At 38.1% G+C, this 20,542-nt stretch overlaps 1 protein-coding gene across 4 annotated transcripts in view; it reads left to right on the forward strand.

The window, feature by feature from the left end:
• The window catches only part of ZC3H12C (zinc finger CCCH-type containing 12C), a 78,582-nt gene that overhangs the window by 50,133 nt on the left and 7,907 nt on the right, over positions 1–20,542 (forward strand). For all 4 annotated transcript variants that reach the window (XM_009247031.4, XM_024255900.3, XM_009247030.4 and 1 more), the window contains exons 3-5: positions 9,386–9,525; positions 15,987–16,221; positions 19,908–20,014. In XM_009247031.4, coding sequence (XP_009245306.3) covers positions 9,386–9,525; positions 15,987–16,221; positions 19,908–20,014 — 482 coding nt within the window. The remainder of the gene's footprint in view (positions 1–9,385; positions 9,526–15,986; positions 16,222–19,907; positions 20,015–20,542) is intronic.

Here is a 20,542-nt window from a genome sequence, read left to right on the forward strand (position 1 = left end):
TTCTATAAATATTTATTAATATTATAATTATTCCGTGATTAAAATCTACTATACTCTTTCTCTAATATAATTAACTATATCTAAACTGGAAGGATTTTGATACTAAAGATTCAAGTATGATTTTCTAGTTTAAAAAGATTATTTTTAAAAACACACACACATATATGTATATGTATATGTGTATGTGTATATATGTATAAAGACGGGGTCTTGCTATGTTGTCCAGGCTGGTTGAACTCCTGGGCTCAAGCAGTCCTCCCACCTAAGCCTCCCACAAGTGCCAGGATTACAGGCGTGAGCCACCGTGCCCAGCCTAAAAAGGTACCTTTATATTTCCATTCTAGCCACTTCATTGACAAACTCTGCTAACTTGTGTCCTTATCACAATAGGTAGGTTAATCTAATTACCCATTAAAGTAATAGAAGTTTTATAATCATACTTATTTTTCTAGTGGAGGGTATCTTATGCAAGTACATCTTAGAATATAGCAAACTTACAGGTCAAGTTTTTAATTTAAATAAAAGATGATATATAGAAGGTTATAGAAAATCAGTTGCATGTCCTTTTGAATCCCATAATGACCTTGATCTTTTGTTTGGTTTCTTTTTAAAACACTGTTTAGTGATCTCTACACATCATGCATTCTGCTCTAAAAGTCACAGTTTAGTATTGTGAGATTAAAGCTATTAAATAAAGATGTATTTTACTGGTTTCATTTTGATTCCAAAACAAGATTTTTCCATTTTCTAAACATTAAGACTGAGAGGACATGAGAAAGTAAAGAAACTAGCATGTGTTGAACACTTCGATATGCCAGGCACTTGGCTAGGTTTATTACCTTATTCAGTTCTCACAACGCTATGAGGTAGGTGAGGTTATTTTCATTTTAAAGATGAGAAATTGAGATTCAGAATAAGAATCCCAAGCTCACACAGAAAAGTGGTAAAGAAAAGATTTAAACTCCTGTCAAATTCCAGAGGCTATGTTATTTTCAGTATCTTCAAGAGCCATCTCTATTTGGGGTACTGAAATGTGCCATTCTAGGTATTTTGTATCATTAGATTTTAGATGATTTGTGAAAAAGACTTTTTAAGACTAGGTCTTCTTTAATCAGGTAAATAATATACGTATTATATAAGTTTTAGAAATAAAGATCACCTGTAATTTCCAAGGTTTTTAACAAGCATTATATAATATGCAAATTGTAGTAAAATCAAATTTGAGGAAATAAAAAGATAACTGAAAAGAGGTTCCTTTGTTCTTTTCTTCACTGCCATATAAAGTATTAAAAAGAGGCAGTCTCTTTTTATAGATGCCTTCATTCTCTTTTTAGGTTTTTCCATGTTTTTCAATTACTCCCCGTGTCTATCATTGGAAGGTAACAGTTATAATTCTAAAATAACCCTTCCTGTTCTGTGGTTAACCTAGTTAATGGTATCTGTATATATACCTAAAGAAAACATTAATATGTAACATTATGGTTTTTTAGATATGGCAGATCTAAAAGTGGTTGTCCCATCATCTTCCCTTCTAGGCCCCAGACTGAGGCACATTGCATTACAATATGTGGTCCCTTGAATTTTTCTCTGCATTACAAAACCCACCACTATTATCTATTAACCATTGTAGGTGGCTAATGTAGTGCCATTAATAAACAAGCATAATTCTCCGGTGGCAATTCATATGGTGATATAGGATACAAGATATTATTTTGACTTCTTAGGTCCTTCTGTTGAGGACAGAAAAGTAGAATTTATGTGCTTTTCCAATATATTAGTCTTGAGTAAAGATAATCTTGTTAGAGCTATGAGACAAAGTGAATTTACAGAAAAATGAAAAATTATAACAGTGAAAGCCTTATGAAGAATATGTTTGTTAAGATAATTTATGTTCATTTAGCTCTCCCTAATTTCCAATTGTCTAGTTCATAAGGAGTTGCTTTTACCTGAAACTGAGTAGGCATTTTTGGATAGAAGTAATGAGGTTTCAATTAACCCAGTCCAAAGTGTAGTAGTCCTTTTCAGAGCTTGGTCTGCAGATTAATTTCATCTTATTATCCAATATAAGCTCTGCAACAAATTACAGAAATTTGGGGGGGAAGTTGCAGTGACTCTAGTAAATCAGCATCTCATATCCTATGTGGTATTTTAGTTGCCACTGATGTTAGGATACCTCTGTTCTTCAAAATGTGGCCCATAGCATGGAAGATCCCCAGCACATACTTACTCTTGATATAAACAAGCACATACTCACCAGCTCAAGTGCCCTGTCTCCTAGAATCTTCCAAATACCCAGAGTACAGAAAGTGATGGCCCTTAGGCTACACAGCAGGTCTCTTCACAACAAATTAACAGCAGTAAGAAACAAGAGAGAGGCATGTTCTTCTAACAGATGACCTATTGGCTCAGGAATCTCAGACGAAAAAGAAAAGGTAGAAGATGATTGAGAGAAACCCATAACTTGTTGTTTTGTTTTGTTTTGTTTTGTTTTTGAGACGAAGTCTCGCTCTGTCGCCCAGGCTGGAGTGCTGTGGTGCCATCTTGGCTCACTGCAAGCTCCGCCTCCTGGGTTCACGCCATTCTCCTGCCTCAACCTCCTGAGTAGCTGGGACCACAGGCGCCCACCACCACGCCCGGCTAATTGTTTTTGTATTTTTAGTAGAGACAGGGTTTCACCGTGTTAGCCAGGATGGTCTCGATCTCCTGACCTCGTGATCCGCCCTCCTCATCCTCCCAAGGTGCTAGAATTACAGGCGTGAGCCACCGCGCCCAGCCCCATAACTTGTTTTAATGGGTCAGGCTAAAACAAGAAAGATGAACAGAAACTGCAGAATTCGTGGCTCTAGTCTCCACAAGACAGAGCAGGAAAAGATTAAGGCAGGAAAAACAAGCAAACAGATGAGGTTGTCCCATTTACAGCACTGAGGCTCTCCCATTATGTCACTTTTGCTCCTAGTTGCACCGTTATTTCCTGTCTGATTTCCCGAGGGGAGAAATCTCTGGGGTGGGGGGTTATAAAGCTTCATGGTTGGGTTGCATCTCTTGCATCTTCCTCAGTCTCTTCCAGCATCCCTTTTTCCAATGTCCTAGCTTCCTATAGTAGTGACCTATTGACTTTTCATTAGAGGATCTTCTCTTATTTGTTGGTAGTCCCAGAAAGGGGTTTGCTCCCCTTGTGAACAATTCTAACTGGGAAGGTAACACTGCAATCTTAAGTTTCTTTGTCTTTATCTTTCTACATTTTTTTTTCCCAAAACTGGATTGCTATTGCCAATACCTGAGAAACTTGTCTATCCTTACCATCCACATACCTTTTCTTTTACCTACGCCTGAATTCCCAGTAACAAGTCTGCCATAAAAGTAGAGAAGAATAAGGGTCTATTCTGATCTGCCCTTAAATCTATCCTTGTTAATTTAGAAAATGCCTCAGTCAGCCACTGATGAATATCAATGGGGACTCACCCAATAGCAGCATCGCAGCTTCTCCCAGGTCACCTCGCAGTGGGTTTCTAAGGCATGAGAGGAGGTAGTCTCCTCTTGTTTGAGGAGGCAGTCAGCTTCCTGAGGCCAGGGCACTCCCTTACAAGAGGGGTTATCATTTGCCGCCATCATGCCTGTTCCATTAGTCAAACACAGTCAGCCAGAGCAACTCCATGCAGCAGCCAGTGTGCCACAGAGCACCTTGGCAAATGTTTCCAGATCTTTTCAGAGCACTGGGAAATAACTCTTTAAGATTGGTACCATCAGCTGGGGAAAAGGTCATATGCACTGCTACCATGTCTGATGTACCTGGCAGTCCTGGATCACTTTAAAAAGTCATTTGAGTCACCGGAGCTACTAAAGGGTAGGGCTGATTTTCTTCCATTGAGATGAAAAAATAAGTTGATTCAGTGAGAACACATGACTACAGGGAGGGGAATATCACACACCAGGGCCTGTCAGGGGGTCGGAGGGAAGGGGAGGGAGAGCATTAGGACAAATACCTAATGCACGCAGGGCTTAAAACCGAGATGATGGGTTGATAGGTGCAGCAAACCACCATGGCACATGTATACCTATGTAACAAACCTGCACGTTCAGCCCATGTATCCCAGAATTTAAAGTAAAATTTAAAAAAAGAAAAGAAAAGAAAAAATAAGTTGGTTTGTATGGCACTGTAGTGTCAGTCTCATTTTGCTGTTTGGTATCCTTACTCCTTTTGCCTCCCCTTTCATCCAAGTTACCAAGGCAACCATTTGCCAACCTAATACCTTAATTCTAGGACAGTCTCTTATCCAGTTTCGCAGACTCCTTGTTCCTTCTTCATCATTTCTGCCTCCATAGCTGTGTTTTGCATGTTCAAGTTAGGGAAGTTTTGGAGATGGAATCCACATTAGAATATTCTAATAAGGCTAGCAATTTTCCCCCTTCCAAAGGGAAGTTATCTCCAGATCCTGTAGCCATTGGGAATCATCCATCCATCCAGAAGGTCATTGCCCCACTCTTCTAGGACCTAGATAGAGGCAAAGAAGGGTAACAAGAAGCAGAAAAAGCAGAAAGAGCAACAGCAGAGAGGGGTCAAGAACCTGGAGGAAGAGAAAGGAGCTTTCAGTAACTTAATCTCTTCATCCAGTTTCTTAATTCATTCTTTGTGGCTGCCCACTTCATTCCTTCTTTTATTTCCTGAGATCCAGAGATACCAATAATCCTTTTGAGTGGGGTTTTTCTGAGAATTCCTGTAAATACATCAATTTGTCTACTTCAAATGAGCTTTCTTTTGACCGTCACAAAGCAGGATTTTTATAAGTATGCTTATGCCAAATGTGAGAGAATAAAAGAAGCCTTTTACTTTTAAAAAAGAGACCTACTGACAATATTCTAGGCATCTCATATTTTTCTACTGTTAAAGCCAGTGATGAATCAGATGGGACCTTCAATGAGTTACCCATTTTGCTCAGTTGTAACTTGGAATTTGCAGAGAGGCTTTGGAATTTTCCCTGGGAACCAAATCCCACTCAGCCAAAGTAGTCAGAGGGAGACTTTTTGGCAAACATTCAGAGTTCTTACCTAATCACAGGTGACCACAAATCCTCCAACAAATTCAACCACCAAAAGGACTCACTTGAGATATACCAATCTTCCTTATTGCCAAATTGTTGGGATAAAAAAGTAATCAAGGCCCAGAGGAACATGCTAATTCATAAATATAGAATTAACTAATTTTGTTACTAAGCAGAAAACCCCTGCATCCATGCAGATAGCCCATAAGTGGCTATAGAGCTATGGTGAATGTTCTCTATTTATAAGCAATTAAAGCTACGGTCCTTTTTTTAGTAAATAGTCAACAGATAGTTCATTTGCATCAGTAGATACATGGCACTTACTCTGACATCCTGTTTTTCATCATTCTTTATCTGGCTCACTCTGATTTTGTAATTCTTTATCAGTACCTCCTCCAGTTGTCCCTTATATTGTATCTAGCACGTATGATGAGTCACATCCTTCATCATGCGTCAGTAAGGTTAGAATAAGTTCAGTCTCCCAAAACCTCTCCTAGTGTGACAAGTCCCATCTGCAGATTTGAGCCACCAGGTAACTGTCTGCTCAGGCTTAAGTTATTATTACTATGAATGATTCTGGATCTTGATGCCTGACACAGACTTCCAAGACAACAGCAGCCATTCTAGAGATTTCTCAGTTAGCATTCATTTTGGGGCCTGATCAGGGGAATATTGGCTGGGAAAGTCCTGGTAACTCAGGGACCCACCCTGCTCATCCCCACTTACCTGCCTTTCCCTCGCCGTTTAAAAGATAAGAACAGTAGCTTGCTCCCAAGTGCCATCTAAGGCTGGGAGGAGGATGAAAGGCAGCTGCCAATTGTATTGAATCTAATTTCAAGTTCCCGTGGGGTTTTACTGTACCTGGATGCAGAGCTACTGTGTTTTAGAGAAAGTACGCCTTCCGCTTTATGGAAGTATTGCCAAATTGCTCTCCCAAATAGTTATACCAATTTACACTCCCACCTGTGATGTATGAGTTCCTACTTTCACACATTCTTGGCAACATCTGGTGTTTGCAGACTTTATTTTTACCAATCTGATGGGTGTGAAGTAGTGTCTCATTTTGGCTTTAATTTGCATTTCTTTACTATTGAACATCTTTTCCTATGTTCATTGGTCATTTGAGTTTCCTCTTCTGTGAATTGATTGTTCATATCTTTTGCCTTAAAAAACAACTGGCTACCTCTTTTAATATACGAGAGTACTTTATATTCTGAGTACCAACCTTTTGATTGGTATTATATGTTGCAAATCTCCTTTCCAAAGCTATGACCTGTTTTTTTATTATGGAGTCTTTTGTATAAAGAACTTTCATGTGCTCCAATATATCTGTTTTTCTTAATAGCATGTAGTTCTATGTCTTGTTTAAGAAGTGTTCTCTTATCCTGATGTGAATTCTCTGGTAATTTATTCTAAAACTTTTATAATTTTTCTTTTCATATTTAAATATTTGATCTATCAACAATTTGTTTTTTGTATATGATGTGAGATTAAAATGCAGTTTTATTTTTTCCACAGGAATAACCAGTTGCCCTAGTACCATTTGCTAAATAGTTCATCTTTTCCTCATTGATTTTTAATGTCACCTTATTGCTGGCCTCTTGTTTTTCCATATTAATTTTAAGTTTAGCTTCTCATGTTCTGTGAAAAAAACCTTTGGAGGATTTGATTGGAATTGCAACATACAGATGAATTTGAAATCATTTGCCATCTTTATTAATCGAGTCTTACTATCCATAAAAATAGTATATTAAGTCTTCCCTTGTGCCCTTTAATATAGGTTTTCAAATTTCATTTTGTCTATAAAGCTCTTGCATGTCTTTTTTTAAAGATTTGTATGGCTTTTATTACATTACAAATTGGATCTTTTTAAATTAAAATTGTAAATTGGTTTTGCTGCTATAGCAACACTAATTTTTTAACAAGGACGTTATATCTGCAATGTAATAACATATTGTGGTGAAAGAGTGTATTGTATGTATGGTACAGATTCCTGATATCTGTTGAAATCTGTTCTGTGACCTAGTACATAGCCAATTTATTTATAAAATTTTCATATTTTTTAAAATAATTTTTTCTCTTTAGTTTTTTGCAGAATTTGTATATGTCCATTAGATCAAGCTTGTAATTGATTATTCCAATTACCTATATCCTTATTAAATGTTTTCTTCTTCTGTCAATTAGTATGGTTGTGGATTTTTTTCATTTCTTCTAGTAATACTGTGATCTTTTGTGTTACTAATTTGGAGATGAGTTTAGAATGACTATAGCTTCCTATTAACTGTTACTTAATAACTTTTCTGCTCCTAATAATGGTTTTTGCCATAAAATATATTCTTTTTCTGGGTATTCATAGAGCTGTGCCTAGCATAGCAATTAGGGATGTTTTCAGCTGCAAATAACAGAAAACTTGACCACAGTTTCCTAAACACACGGAGGATTATGTTTTTTTAAACCAGATGGAGATATTTACCATTAACGATGTGCCGTTTTTCATCCTCATTCTTGTTTTTTCCCTGTGAGTCTTTGTGGAGAAGGAGGATAATGAAACAACCTTTATTATCAGAATTGCATAGTACAGTATCCTGTTTTATCATCTATAGAATCTTTATCCCATAATTGTAAATGGTTTGCTGTTTGCACACATTTTGTGAAAGTAAAAGTTATTTAATTATTTAGGAGATAGAATTTTGTTTCTAGAGTGAGTAAATGTGACAGTTATCCTTACCAAATGAAATTACCAGGAAGAAATGTCTATGCGGGCCTGTCGTTAGAGCCAGAAGCAATTAAATGCTCAACTCTCAGTAAACCGAGTATCATTAGTTTACTAGCAAAGCTGAATACAGTAGATTTCAGACAAGATCCAGTGCGTTCAGGGTGGTATGGCCATAGACATAATGCAATAGATTTCAAAGCATTAATGCAAAGTAAAATTGTAGTGAGGTTTTAGCAAGCTGACTTTTTGCATCTAGGAATACTTGGTACATGTGTTCTCTCTAGAGATACCATTTTCTACAGTTTTTCAGAAGACTGATTTCAGTCTTTCATTATTTTCCATGAAACCTAATATCACTTTGTACCTTTTGCTAGGGCATTCACCAGGCTATCAGGTCACCCTTCTTACCTAGAAAATGACCTCAAAATCTCCCTTTCCTTATCCCATTTTCTGAAACTCTAGTGCATCTGATTTCCCATCTAATCATGCCCTGGACCATTAGTACAGGACTATGGAACCAGGTATTTTCTCTTGTTTGTGTTTGGAGCCTTCAACATCTACAAAGCAAGTCAGTCTATTTCTATTTTTTACTAAAAATGATTAGCCATATGTTAGATGGTTCTAGGGTTTCCCAGGGAACCCTAGAACAAAATATTAATATGCCTAATGTTTACTTTATGCTAAAAGTTAACAAAGCATTTACCTTCAATATTTCATTCAGCCCTCCTTAGTCCTAAGAAGAAAAAATATCTCCGTTATAGATAACAAATGGAGCCTTCACATTATAAAAGAACATAATTACTGCATTCAAAATAGGAGACTTTTTCTTCAAAAACATTGGAATGAGTATTATTTTTGAATTATTAGGTTAAAGTGTACAAGCAGGGCCCAGTGCTAGATAAATACGTACTGAATGACTACACTCTTAGTTGGGCATTTTCTTTTAGGCACTAAGGCTGCTAATCCAATTTTGAATGCCCTTTTGTCATCATTAATCCTTGTCCAACACAATATAGTTGAACAGAAACTAGGTGTCTTTTCACTGCAGTATATGCAAAGTGTTTCTTCTATGAGATTAAGCATTGTGAACATGTTTTTCCTTTCAGTGAGTGTATAGTATGTTGTTTTACATTGGTCACCTGATAAAGTTTGTGCATTATTCAGTCATTGAGTATTGAAATATACACTAAGAACTTTTGAGAAAGAAAAGTTTTTAGAAACTCATAAGTATTCAGTTCCACTGTTTTTACAGATTTTTTTTTTTCTGTATGAGTTCTTGACATTTGACTGAAATTCTTCTTGCTGTGGTTGAAGGAAGCCCTTTCTGTTTTCTTTATTCTGAACAGCTTGTGTCTTTCTGACTAGTTAACCTTTACAACTTTGCCTTTGAAAACTCACTTTTGTTTCTTCTCTGGAAAATAATCATCCCAATTTTCTTTTTTGTTTTTCCTCACAGATCTTGATTTTCAACTTAGTTATCTTTATGTGTCTCTGAGCTATAAACTCCATTTTAACTGTGACATTTCTTATTACTGTTGTAATTATGTAATACTTTCTGTTTACAAACTTGAATTAATTTACTTAAATTTAGGTTTTGTTGTGTTTTAAGTGTTCTGTAATAATCTTTCAGCCATGGAAACAAAGAAGTATTTTCCTGCAGAGGAATAAAATTGGCAGTGGATTGGTTTTTGGAAAGAGGCCACAAAGACATTACAGTTTTTGTTCCTGCTTGGAGGAAAGAGCAATCCCGACCTGATGCTCTCATTACAGGTAGGCTTATTCCAGGCGGCTGCTTGTACCTAGCTTTCCTATAATACCCATGCAGGTGTCTGACACTGTCAGGTATCCTAAATCCATTTCACTTACTCAGTGCATGCAGTGGGACACAAGTGTTTTTTGTTGTTGTTGTTTTCTGAGATAGAGTCTCGCACTGTCACCCAGGCTGGGGTGCAGTGGTGCGATCTTGGCTCTCTGCAACCTCCGCCTCCCAGGTTCAAGCGATTCTCGTGCCTCAGCCTGCCAAGTAGCTGGGATTACAGGCACATGCCACCACACCCGGCTAATTTTTGTATTTTTAGTAGAGACAGGATTTCACCCTGTTGGCCAGGCTGGTCTCGAACTCCTGACCTCAACTGATCTGCCCACCTCGGCCTCCCAAAGTGCTGGGATTACAGGCATGAGCTACCATGCCTGTCCAGTTTTTGAGTTTGAAAACTATCTGGTTTTCTTAATTAAACATTAATCATCACTACATAAGCCAGCTTTTTTTTTCTTTACTTTTGTGGAAACTCTGACTTCAAATTTTGTGAAATTCTGACCTTTAGAGAGATGCCAGAAGTCACAAGACCTGGATCCAAATTCTGGCTTTGCCCTTCACTAGCTATGAAGACTTTGAGCCACACAATGAACCCCTTTGGGCCCCAATTTTCTCATGTGCTATTGTGACATTAGGTGGCAGTCAGATTCTAATAACAACAGTTCAAAAAAGACATGTAAGACCGTAAGATGTGCTTCAGTCCAGTAGAAAGGAATGTATTTTGTATTATTTTGTAGTTTTTAAATGTATGAGTTTCAGGCAATGATGTCCTCTGTATCTGTTAATTATTGTTGGTGAACATTTTGCTCAATTACAGTGATTTACAATCAACATCCAACCTTTCTTGTCCTTCTCTCTGCATCCAGTATTGACAAAAACTGAGGCACCTGTGTAAAGAAAACTGTAAAACATTTTAAAACAAAAATAAATAAAGAGACCATCTACTATATACCCAAAGGGGATGATTAAGACTTAATTTTTGGCTGGGCACAGTGGCTCATGCCTGTATTCCCAGCACTTTGGGAGGCCGAGGCAGGAAGATCACTTGAGCTCAGTAATTCAAGACCAGCCTGGGCAACATGGTGAAACTCTGTTTCTACCAAAAATGCAAAAAATTAGCCAGGTGTGGTGGCATGTGCTCTGGTCCTAGATACCTGAGAAGCTGAAGTGGGAGAATCACTTGAGCCCAGGAGGCAGAAGTTGCAGTGAGCTGAGATCACGCCACTGCACTCCAACCTGGGTGACACAGTGAGACCCCATCTCAAAAAAAAAAAAGATTTAATTTTTATGTGTAATTATTACATCATTGTTAAATTAACATAAGAATGAATAGGCAAGTCATGGTGGAGTCCAAAGTGGAACCAGACCCTAGCCTATGTATAAATGTAAAGCAGAGAGGTCATCATTCAACCAGTAGCATCAAATATTGGATAACCCTTTGGGAAAAGTGTACTTGTTTAGACCCTTATCTTACACTATATAACAATAAATTCCAGGTGGTTGAAGACTAATTGTCAAAAATCAAACCATCAGAGACCATAAGAATTATCTAAATTTAAAACTTTTAGAAGAAATTACTAAGGAAAAGAGAGATAAAATTATATCAAAATTAAAGCTCCTGCATTTTGAGAAACTTTCTTAAAAATGATAATTGACAAGTTGCCTAAGGAAAAAAAATCCAACAAAGAATCATGCCCTTAATACAAAGAGCTCATACAGATTGATTAAAAAAAAAACTTCTTTCCAGTATATAAGCATCAAAAGGCTAGGAATAGACAACTCCCAGAATATAAGCACCAAATAAGAAGAAAAAAAGTTCAACCCCATTAGTAATTAAATAAATGCAAATCTAAACCATGTTATTTTTCACCCAGCAAATTAGCAGAGATGGCCAGATGCAGGGCTCACGTCTGTAATCCCAGCACTTTGGGAGGCCAAGGCAGATGGATCACTTGAGGTCAGGAGTTCAAGACCAGCCTGGCCAACATGATGAAATCCTGCCTCCACTAAAAACACAAAAAATTAGCCGGGCCTGGTGGCGGGCACCTGTAATCCCAGCTATTAGGGAGACTGAGACACAAGAATCGCTTGAACCCAGGAAATGGGGGTTGCAGTGAGCCGAGATCATGCCACTGTACTCCAGCCTGGGCAACTGAGCAAGACTCCATCTCAAAAAAAAAAAAATAGCAGAAAGTAAAAAACTGATAGCATTCAATGCCCTGAAGCAGTTACTCATAGGCTGCTGTGGAAATTGTTACAACCTGTCAAGAAAGTAGTTGGTCTTAAAATGTTAATATTCTTGGATCCACTAGTTCCCCTTCTAAGAGTAAGTTCCAAGAAAATAAGCAGAAGTACAGACAAATATTTATGACCCAAGACATCCCATGCAGTATCATTATTTAGAATAGAAAAAAAAAAGTGTTCATTCATTAGAAGAATGGCTCAATCAATTAGGAGATATCAATATGATAGAATATGCATTCGAATATTCAGGCAGAATTTTTAATGATCTGCAGAAATGCTCTTTTACATAAAAGGCAGATTTTATTTTTGTGTGTCTGTCTATACAGACACACAGGCATACATATATATATACACATATATCAACAATGGAAAGAACAAAATACACAGAAAATGATGAGCAGGAAATACACCAAAACTGTTAAGAGTAATTGCCTCTTAGTTGCAACTTTGTGAGATTTTTATTTCTCCCTGCTTCTTAGTACTTGTCCTTACCTTTCCAATTTTCTACAGGGAACTTAACAATATTTTGATAACGGGGGAAGGGATAAAGTAAACTAAAAAAAAGAAAAACAATATTTAAGCATGTAAATGACTTTAAAGCTTCTTGAACATGAAGAGAGAAGAGAAAATGATAGTACACTGTGTAAGTGTGTCTAAGTTTAGTTTTAAAAATACCAGCATGCCAGTCCCTGCAACACATCAGTATGCAGATTGCTTTGTAAAATGACAAACTAATGTCAGAGGCTTTTAGGTATTATAACCCCAGGGTAATAATTCTCTTGACTAAAACCCTCAACCAGATAATACCTGCTAAATTGAGTAGCCCAATACTCTTTCACTGCACCAAAAAAGACACTTGATAAGAAATTTTTTTTTTTTTTTTTTTTGAGATGGAGTCTTGCTCTGTCACCCGGGCTGGAGTGCAGTGGCGCGATCTCGGCTCACTGCAAGCTCCGCCTCCCGGGTTCACGCCATTCTCCTGCCTCAGCCTCCTGAGTAGCTGGGACTACAGGTGCTCGCCACCGCGCCAGGCCAATTTTTTTTTGTATTTTTAGTAGAGACGGGATTTCACCGTGGTCTCGATCTCCTGACCTCGTGATCCACCCGCCTCAGCCTCCAAAGTGCTGGGATTACAAGCGTGAGCCACTGTGCCCGGCAAGAAATATTTTTAAGTTGTCAGCATCATAGATTCAGATTAGCACTTTTGCCAGTCTTCCATTCATTTATCAAATATTTAACAAGCACTAGCTATGTATCAAGTGCTGTGCTAAGACTAGAAATTCAGTTAACTTACTAGTTTTACTGAACCCATATTACTTATGTCAGGATTATTTATATTATCCTAATTAGTGTCCTAACCTCATTAACAATTAAAGAAATGCAAATTAAGCAACATGATGACTGTGAGGCCACCGAACTTAATCTACAACTCACTTTGGTGAGGATCAAGACATGGCATAGATGAGTAGACATCCTCACAAATAATAAAGTACCATAGATTACTCATGAATGTAAGACGATGAAAGAACTGAAAGACTTCAGAGTATATAGGTTTAAGTAACTCATTTATTCATTCCACAGACAGTCATTGAACATCTACTGGTGTGCCTCATGGGCTGGGTGCTGATGGATACAAAGATAAATGACTCATGGCACCTGCCCTCAAAATGCTTATCAGGTTAATACACAAAACTATAATATGACAACTCCTATAATGGAGACAGGGCACTTGCTTTTGCACTGGTATTCTGTCATTTCTAAAAGAGATCAACAGTAGTAGGCCAGGCACAGTGGCTCACACCTGTAATCCCAGCACTTTGGGAGGCCCAGGCGGGTGGATCACGAGGTCAGGAGTTCGAGACCACCCTGGCCAATATGGTGAAACCCCATCTCTCCTAAAATTACAAAAATTAGCTGGGCATGGTGGCGTGCACTTGTAGTCCCAGCTACTCAGGAGGCTGAGGCAGAAGAATCGCTTGAACCTGGGAGGTGGAGGGTGCAGTGAGCTGAGATCTCACCAATGCACTCCAGCCTGGGTGACGGAGCAAGACTCTATCTCAAAAAAAAAAAAAAAACAGAGAGATCAGCAGTTACATCTATTGAACAAAATTAAGTTGAAGAGCACAGTGTTTACTGAGAGCTTGCCAGGCACTGTGCTAGCTGCTTTGCCGCAAGTTAACTCATGTACTTCTCATAGTCTATCAACTGCATTTGACAACATGAAGAAATAGGCTCAACAAGATTGTGATTGTCTGATGTGGAAAGTGGCAGAACTTGAGATTTGTCCATGATTTGCTGATGCCTACATTTCTTCCACTCATACAAAGGTCTGGTCTTTTTTTTTTTTTTTGAGACAGAGTCTTGCTCTGTTCCCCAGGCTGGAGAGCCTGGCGTGATCTTGGTTCACTGCAACCTTCACTTCCCAGGGTGCAAGCAATTCTCCTGCCTCAGCTTCGCAGGTAGCTGGAATTACAGGTGTGCACCATCACACTCATCTAATTATTGTATTTTTTGTAAAGACAGGATTTTGCTATGTTGGCCAGGCTGGGCTTGAACTCCTGAGCTCAAGCAATCTGCCTGCCTCAGCCTCCCAAATGTCTGGTCTTAATGAATTCATCTGTCAGGAGCATCATCAATCTATATGCCAGGATTAGAGCTGACCCATGTCACTCTTCCATCTGTACCCAGCTCACACTTCTGCTGTGGCAATTACAACCCTTGCTTACCTGGCTTATGTGTTTGTCCAGTGCAGTCAGACTGAGGCTCCTTTGGAGAGGTTATTTTTAATCTTGATGGCTGTTACACGTAGCACAATACCAGGAAGGTATGTAATAATCATCTGTTGCAGAGATGGATTGAAAAAAACTTAGTAAGTCCAGTTAATAAGCATTGAGAAGTAGTGAGGTTTTTAAAAAAAAAAATCATGACATCTGTAGGTTTGTGCCCCACACTCCGTGCCAGAACTTACAATGGTGGGAAAATGGGGGACAGAGGAGCAAAAGTAGAAGGAAAGGATGGTTGAAAGAGAATTTTTATCATTGATTAACATATGAACTCTAGTACCCTTTCTTAAATCACAAAACAAGTCAATAGAGTTACAAAGTGCTATAAGAGAAGAGTATGCCAACCAGCTGGGCACGGTGGCTCACTCCTGTAATCCCAGCACTTTGGGAGGCTGAGGCGGGTGGATCACCTGAGGTCAGGAGTTCAAGAACAGCCTGGCCAACATGGTGAAACCCTGTCTCTACTAAAAATACAAAAATTAGCCAGGCGTGGTGACAGGCGCCTGTAATCCCAGCTACTCAGAAGACTGAGGCACAAGAATCAGTTGAACCGGGGAGGCGGAGGTTGCAGTGAGCCAAGATCACACCACTGCACTCCAGCCTGGGCAACAGAGCAAGACTCAGTCACACACACACAAAAAAAAGAAAAGAATATGCCAACCACAGACAAAATGAGCATATCTCTACATGGCCTTTTCTAATCAACAGATGTTTTCTCCACACAATGACTTCTTATCTTTTACTCAGTCTGACCCCCACAAGAATGCTGGCATTCATTACGATGTCTTACAGAAAGGTCATGGAGCGTATTGTAGCCATGTTTATAACAACACTTCTGACCTTACTGCCTCCTCTCTCTTTGAACTTTCTGCATTTAAAGATTTTTCCCTTTGCTACCTCGACAACTTCTACTTCCTTTCATACTCTCCCACTAGTTAGAAGAAAATAACTACAAAGTATGCAAACAAACTTAGAAGGAAAAAAATGTATTGCTCACACCTGAACCCCACACAACATACAGCTGCTTTATTAGAATGGCATTCAAGTAGGAACGTGGAAGAAGCTGTGTCCAAAGTGGTCATGCTGATGGCTCCAGCTCTTAAGCAAAAGCTTCACATAATGACAGTCAGAATTTGCCCAGTCATGTTTCACTTTTACATGGTTCATATTTTTTTAACTAGTTTTAAAGTCTTTATTATTAAAATTCCTGAAGGAAAAATACCATTGAGAGTTGGAAATGATGCTGTATCTACAAATTAAATCATAATCCCTAATTAAAGGATTACATATATACAGCTTATGTTTTAGAGTTTCACATCGTATGAAAGTTGCCATGTGTGTTACCTGTGTATTTACTTTCTGCAATCCTACTGTCATTATTCTTGCAGATCAGGAAATTTTACGTAAATTAGAGAAGGAGAAAATCCTGGTGTTCACGCCATCCCGGCGAGTCCAGGGGAGGAGAGTGGTGTGCTATGACGACAGGTTCATCGTGAAGCTGGCTTTTGAGTCGGACGGTATCATTGTGTCCAATGATAACTACAGGGATTTGGCTAATGAGAAACCAGAATGGAAGAAGTTCATAGATGAACGATTATTAATGTATTCATTTGTCAATGACAAGTAAGTAAAACCATTTACTTGCCAATGATATTGCTTCTGTGAAAATATAACTATCCCTGGCAGCTGCTACAGAATTCTCTTTTTGCCACTGTCCAGACCTCAAACAGGTTTCTAACAACTGATCTCCCCACTGTTCCTCAGTGGGAATCAGGAAAACTGCAGAATCATTGCCGGAGGTGGCCCGGTGTGAGTGGCAGGCCCCACCTTTCCCTGTAAGTCACTCATAGAACACCTGAGGCAGAGGAAGTCTTCTAAGACTCTGTCTGGAGAACCTGAGGAAACAGACACGGGGAATTCCCATCTTCACCCTCAAAGGACTGCCTTTTAAAATCAATTTAGAGCATTGATAGCTTACTAAATAAGCCATGCTTGGCTTAACAACAGGGATACGTTCTGAGAAATTCATCCTCAGGCGATTTCGTTGTGGGTGTGAACATCATATAGTGTACTTACACAAACCTAGCTGGAACAGCCTACTACGCACCTAGGCGATGTGGTACATACAGCCTGTTGCTCCCAGGCTACCAACTTGTATAGCATGCTACTGTACTGAATACTGTGGGCAACTGTAATACGATGGTACGATATGTTTGTATATCTAAACATACCTAAACACTGAAGAGGTATATATACCATAAAATATGGTATAAAAGATTTCTAAATGGTACGTCTCTGTAGGGCACTTACCATGAATGGGGCTTGCAGGACGGGAAGTTGTCCTGAGTGAGTCAATGAATGAATGGTGAGTGAATGTGAAGGGCTAGGACATTACTGTAAACCACTGTAGACTTTATAAACTCTGTATACTTAGGCTGTGCCAAATTTATCAAAAAATACTTTTCTTTTTTCAATAATATATTAACCTTGGCTTATAACTTTTTTACTATTAATATATAAACTTCTTAGTTTTTAAAACTTTTTTCTCTTTTGTAATAACACTTAGCTTAAAACATTGTACAACTGTACAAAAACATTTTCTTTCTTTATATCCTTATTCTATAAGCTCTTTTCTATTTTTATTTATTTTCTTTCTTTTTTAAGTGTTTGTTGAAAACTAAGACACAAACACATTATCCTAGGCCTACACAGGGTCAGGATCATCAAAAATCACTGTCCTCCACCCCCGCATATTGTTCCCCTGCAAAGTCTCCAGGGGCAGTACTGTGCATGGAGCTGTCATCTCCTATGGTAACGATGCCTTTTGAAATACTTCCTGAATGAACTGCATGAAGCTGTTTTACAGTTAACATTATTTTACAAGTAGAAGGAATACACTCTAAAATAAAAACAAAAAGTGTAATATAGTAACTATATAAACCAGTAACATAGTTGGGGATATTTTGTTTTCTTTTGTTTTTTGTTTTTTGAGACGGAGTCTTGTGCTGTCGCCCAGGCTGGAGTGCAGTGGCGCCACCTCGGCTCACTGCAACCTCCGCCTCCCAGGTTCAAGCAATTCTCATTCCTCAGCCTCCTGACTAGCTGGAATTACAGGCACGCCCCATCACACCTGGCTAATTTTCGTTGTTTTTTTTTTAGTAGAGACGAGGTTTCACCATGTTGGCCAGGCTGGCCTCAAACTCCTGGCCTCAAGTGGTCTGTCTGCTTTGGCCTCCCAAAGTGCTGGGATTATAGGCATGAGCCATCACGCACAGCCAGTGACATCATGGCTTATCAACTATTATGCACAGTCCATAATAGTATGTGCTACACTTTTATACGACTGGGGGCACAGTAGCTTTGTTTGTACCAGCATCAGCATGATCACAAACACATGTGTAATGCATTGTGCTATTACGTTACCAGCAACTTTTCAGCTCTATCGTCATATATGCAGTCCATTGTTGACCAAGATGTTATGCAGTGCGTGACTGTACCTGAATTTTTAAAGTTCTTATACTAATGTAAGACTCTGGTCATGATCAGAGTCTAAAAGTTGATGAATGAACAAATGACATCAAGCATGTCTCATGAGAAGTAAATATATTTATAAATATGTAGAAAAAGTTCACCTCTTGTGCTAATTAAAAATGCAAATGAATCTAAAAAGAATATATTTTCTCATTTAATTCACAAAAATAATTTTGTGTATGCCTTGTGCTATTAAAGAGGCACTGATAGGTTATTCGGCAGAGGTTCACAGAAGCCTTAAGAATACTGTGTTCCGTCAACCCAAAAATCTCATTTCTTGGAATATATAATGAGGAATAAATAAAGACCAGATGTGTTCATTTCTGTATTATTTATAATTGCAATAATTCAAGGGCAACTAAATGTACAATAGAGAAATCAATCAAATTATGATACATCTCCTACTGGAATATTATTCAGCTCTTCAGAGTTATTATAAAAAAAAAAGAATTATGTCAGGTGTGGTCTCTACTAAAAATCAAAAAAAAAATTAGCTGGGCATAGTGGTGGGCGCGTGTAATTCCAGCTACTTGGGAGGCTGAGGCAGGAGAATTGTTTGAACCCCAGGGGGGCAGAGGTTGCAGTGAGCCAAGATGGTACCACTTCACTCCAGCCTGGGTGAAACAGCGAAACTCTGTGTCAAAAAGAAAAAAAGAATCATTATGAAGGCTATTAAGAAACATGGGAAAGTTTTTTTGTGTTAAAAAGACAAAGTGTAAAATTATATTTGTGTTTCATTAAAGCCATGTAAAATGATGTGTGCACAATGAAAAAGACTTAAATCTAACACAGACCTGGAAAGTAATTGTATTAAGATTGTGGGATTGAGTGACTTTATCTTCTGTTTTGTAACATGTAATGTTACCATATTGTTTTGTAATAATAAACACTGTGGTTGCTAAGTGTTACTACTCAGCCATGTTGACACTCCTGTAAGGGTTCATACATTATTCCCATTATTCACATTTTATAGGTAAATACTTGGGTTTAAGTTCAAATGGTGATATAATGAATAGCAGAATTCTTCAAGCATAACTTCTTTTCATTATTCATGGCATAAATTCTTCTCTTCTTTATTAGCCCATCCGAAATAGTAGGCTTATTTCCTTAACATTTTTTTCTATCTCAACTGAGAAGCTCATTCAAATAGGGGAAGAGAATAGATTGGAGTTAGATATCATTGAATCTTGACTGTACCATGCAACATTGGATAAAAATCACTTAATTTATCTAAACCTAAATTAGAAAAGTTTACATATCTGTAAAATGGAGCTAATACTTCATGGGATCATGGTTAGGATGCCATGGTGTAGTGTGTAAAGTGCCTAGCACTAACCGATGTTTGGTAAGTTCGTACCTTCCCATTGTGTTCTAGCCGCCTCCCTTCTTCTCAGCTGCTCCACCTCGCCCCACCTGCAGCAATCCACTTCATGAGGTGTATGTTGATAAAGTTCTCCTAAAGTGTCACTGAAGTCGTTTTCTAAAACCCTTAGAAAATCCCAAGACTGAGAGGAAGGAAGAATTAATAGGACATGCTCAACTCAAAACTTACTTGAATTAAAACAAATACAATTTCAGCTCAAAACAGTTCAATTTTCATTAAGAAATGAGAACTTCATTTACTGATTTCTTTTTTACTCTGTAAACATGGAATCAAAACACTTGGATTAAAATTGCTAAAAAAATTCCTTATAGAGGGAACAAATCTTTGTACTCTTTTTAGAATTAAATTATCAGCCTCCTACTTAGGTATCATTTTTTTATTATCTCCATGACAGGTTCATGCCCCCTGATGACCCTCTTGGCAGACATGGCCCCAGTCTGGATAATTTTCTGAGGAAGAAACCTATTGTTCCTGAACACAAAAAGCAGCCTTGTCCATATGGTAACTTGCTTTATGAACATTGCGTATATGCCTTTAGAACACAATATATTATTAAACTTCTGTTAACAAAAATAAACACTTAAAATTTTGGATGGTATAATAAATATGCAGTTCTTTGGATTCCAATTAAATTTCAGAAAACGTCTTAGCCATGAAAAAGAATTATTTTTACCTTTTTGGATTCAATACAAATGCATTTCCTTATATTAAAACATGGTTCAAAAAACACTGTTAATTCTACATGAAGTTAGTTTTGAAGTGAATAAAAATTTGGAGTTTTTTCATCTAGATACAAATCAGATGAGCATGGTTCTATCACCCTACAGTAGTACACTGTGCTCTTCAAAACACAATTTCCTACCTAATTATAAAGTCCTACTGGAAGAGAAGAGGCAGGTAGCAGTTGAGGACACGGAGGTATTAGCCAAAAGTTCTGGAAGTGGCTGGGTGCAGTGGCTCAAATCTGTAATCCCAGCAGTTTGGGAGGCCAAGGTGGGCAGATCACATGAGGCTGGGAGTTGAGACCAG

Source organism: Pongo abelii, chromosome 9 (assembly GCF_028885655.2).
Source record: "Pongo abelii isolate AG06213 chromosome 9, NHGRI_mPonAbe1-v2.0_pri, whole genome shotgun sequence".
Taxonomy (NCBI): Eukaryota; Metazoa; Chordata; class Mammalia; order Primates; family Hominidae; genus Pongo; species Pongo abelii.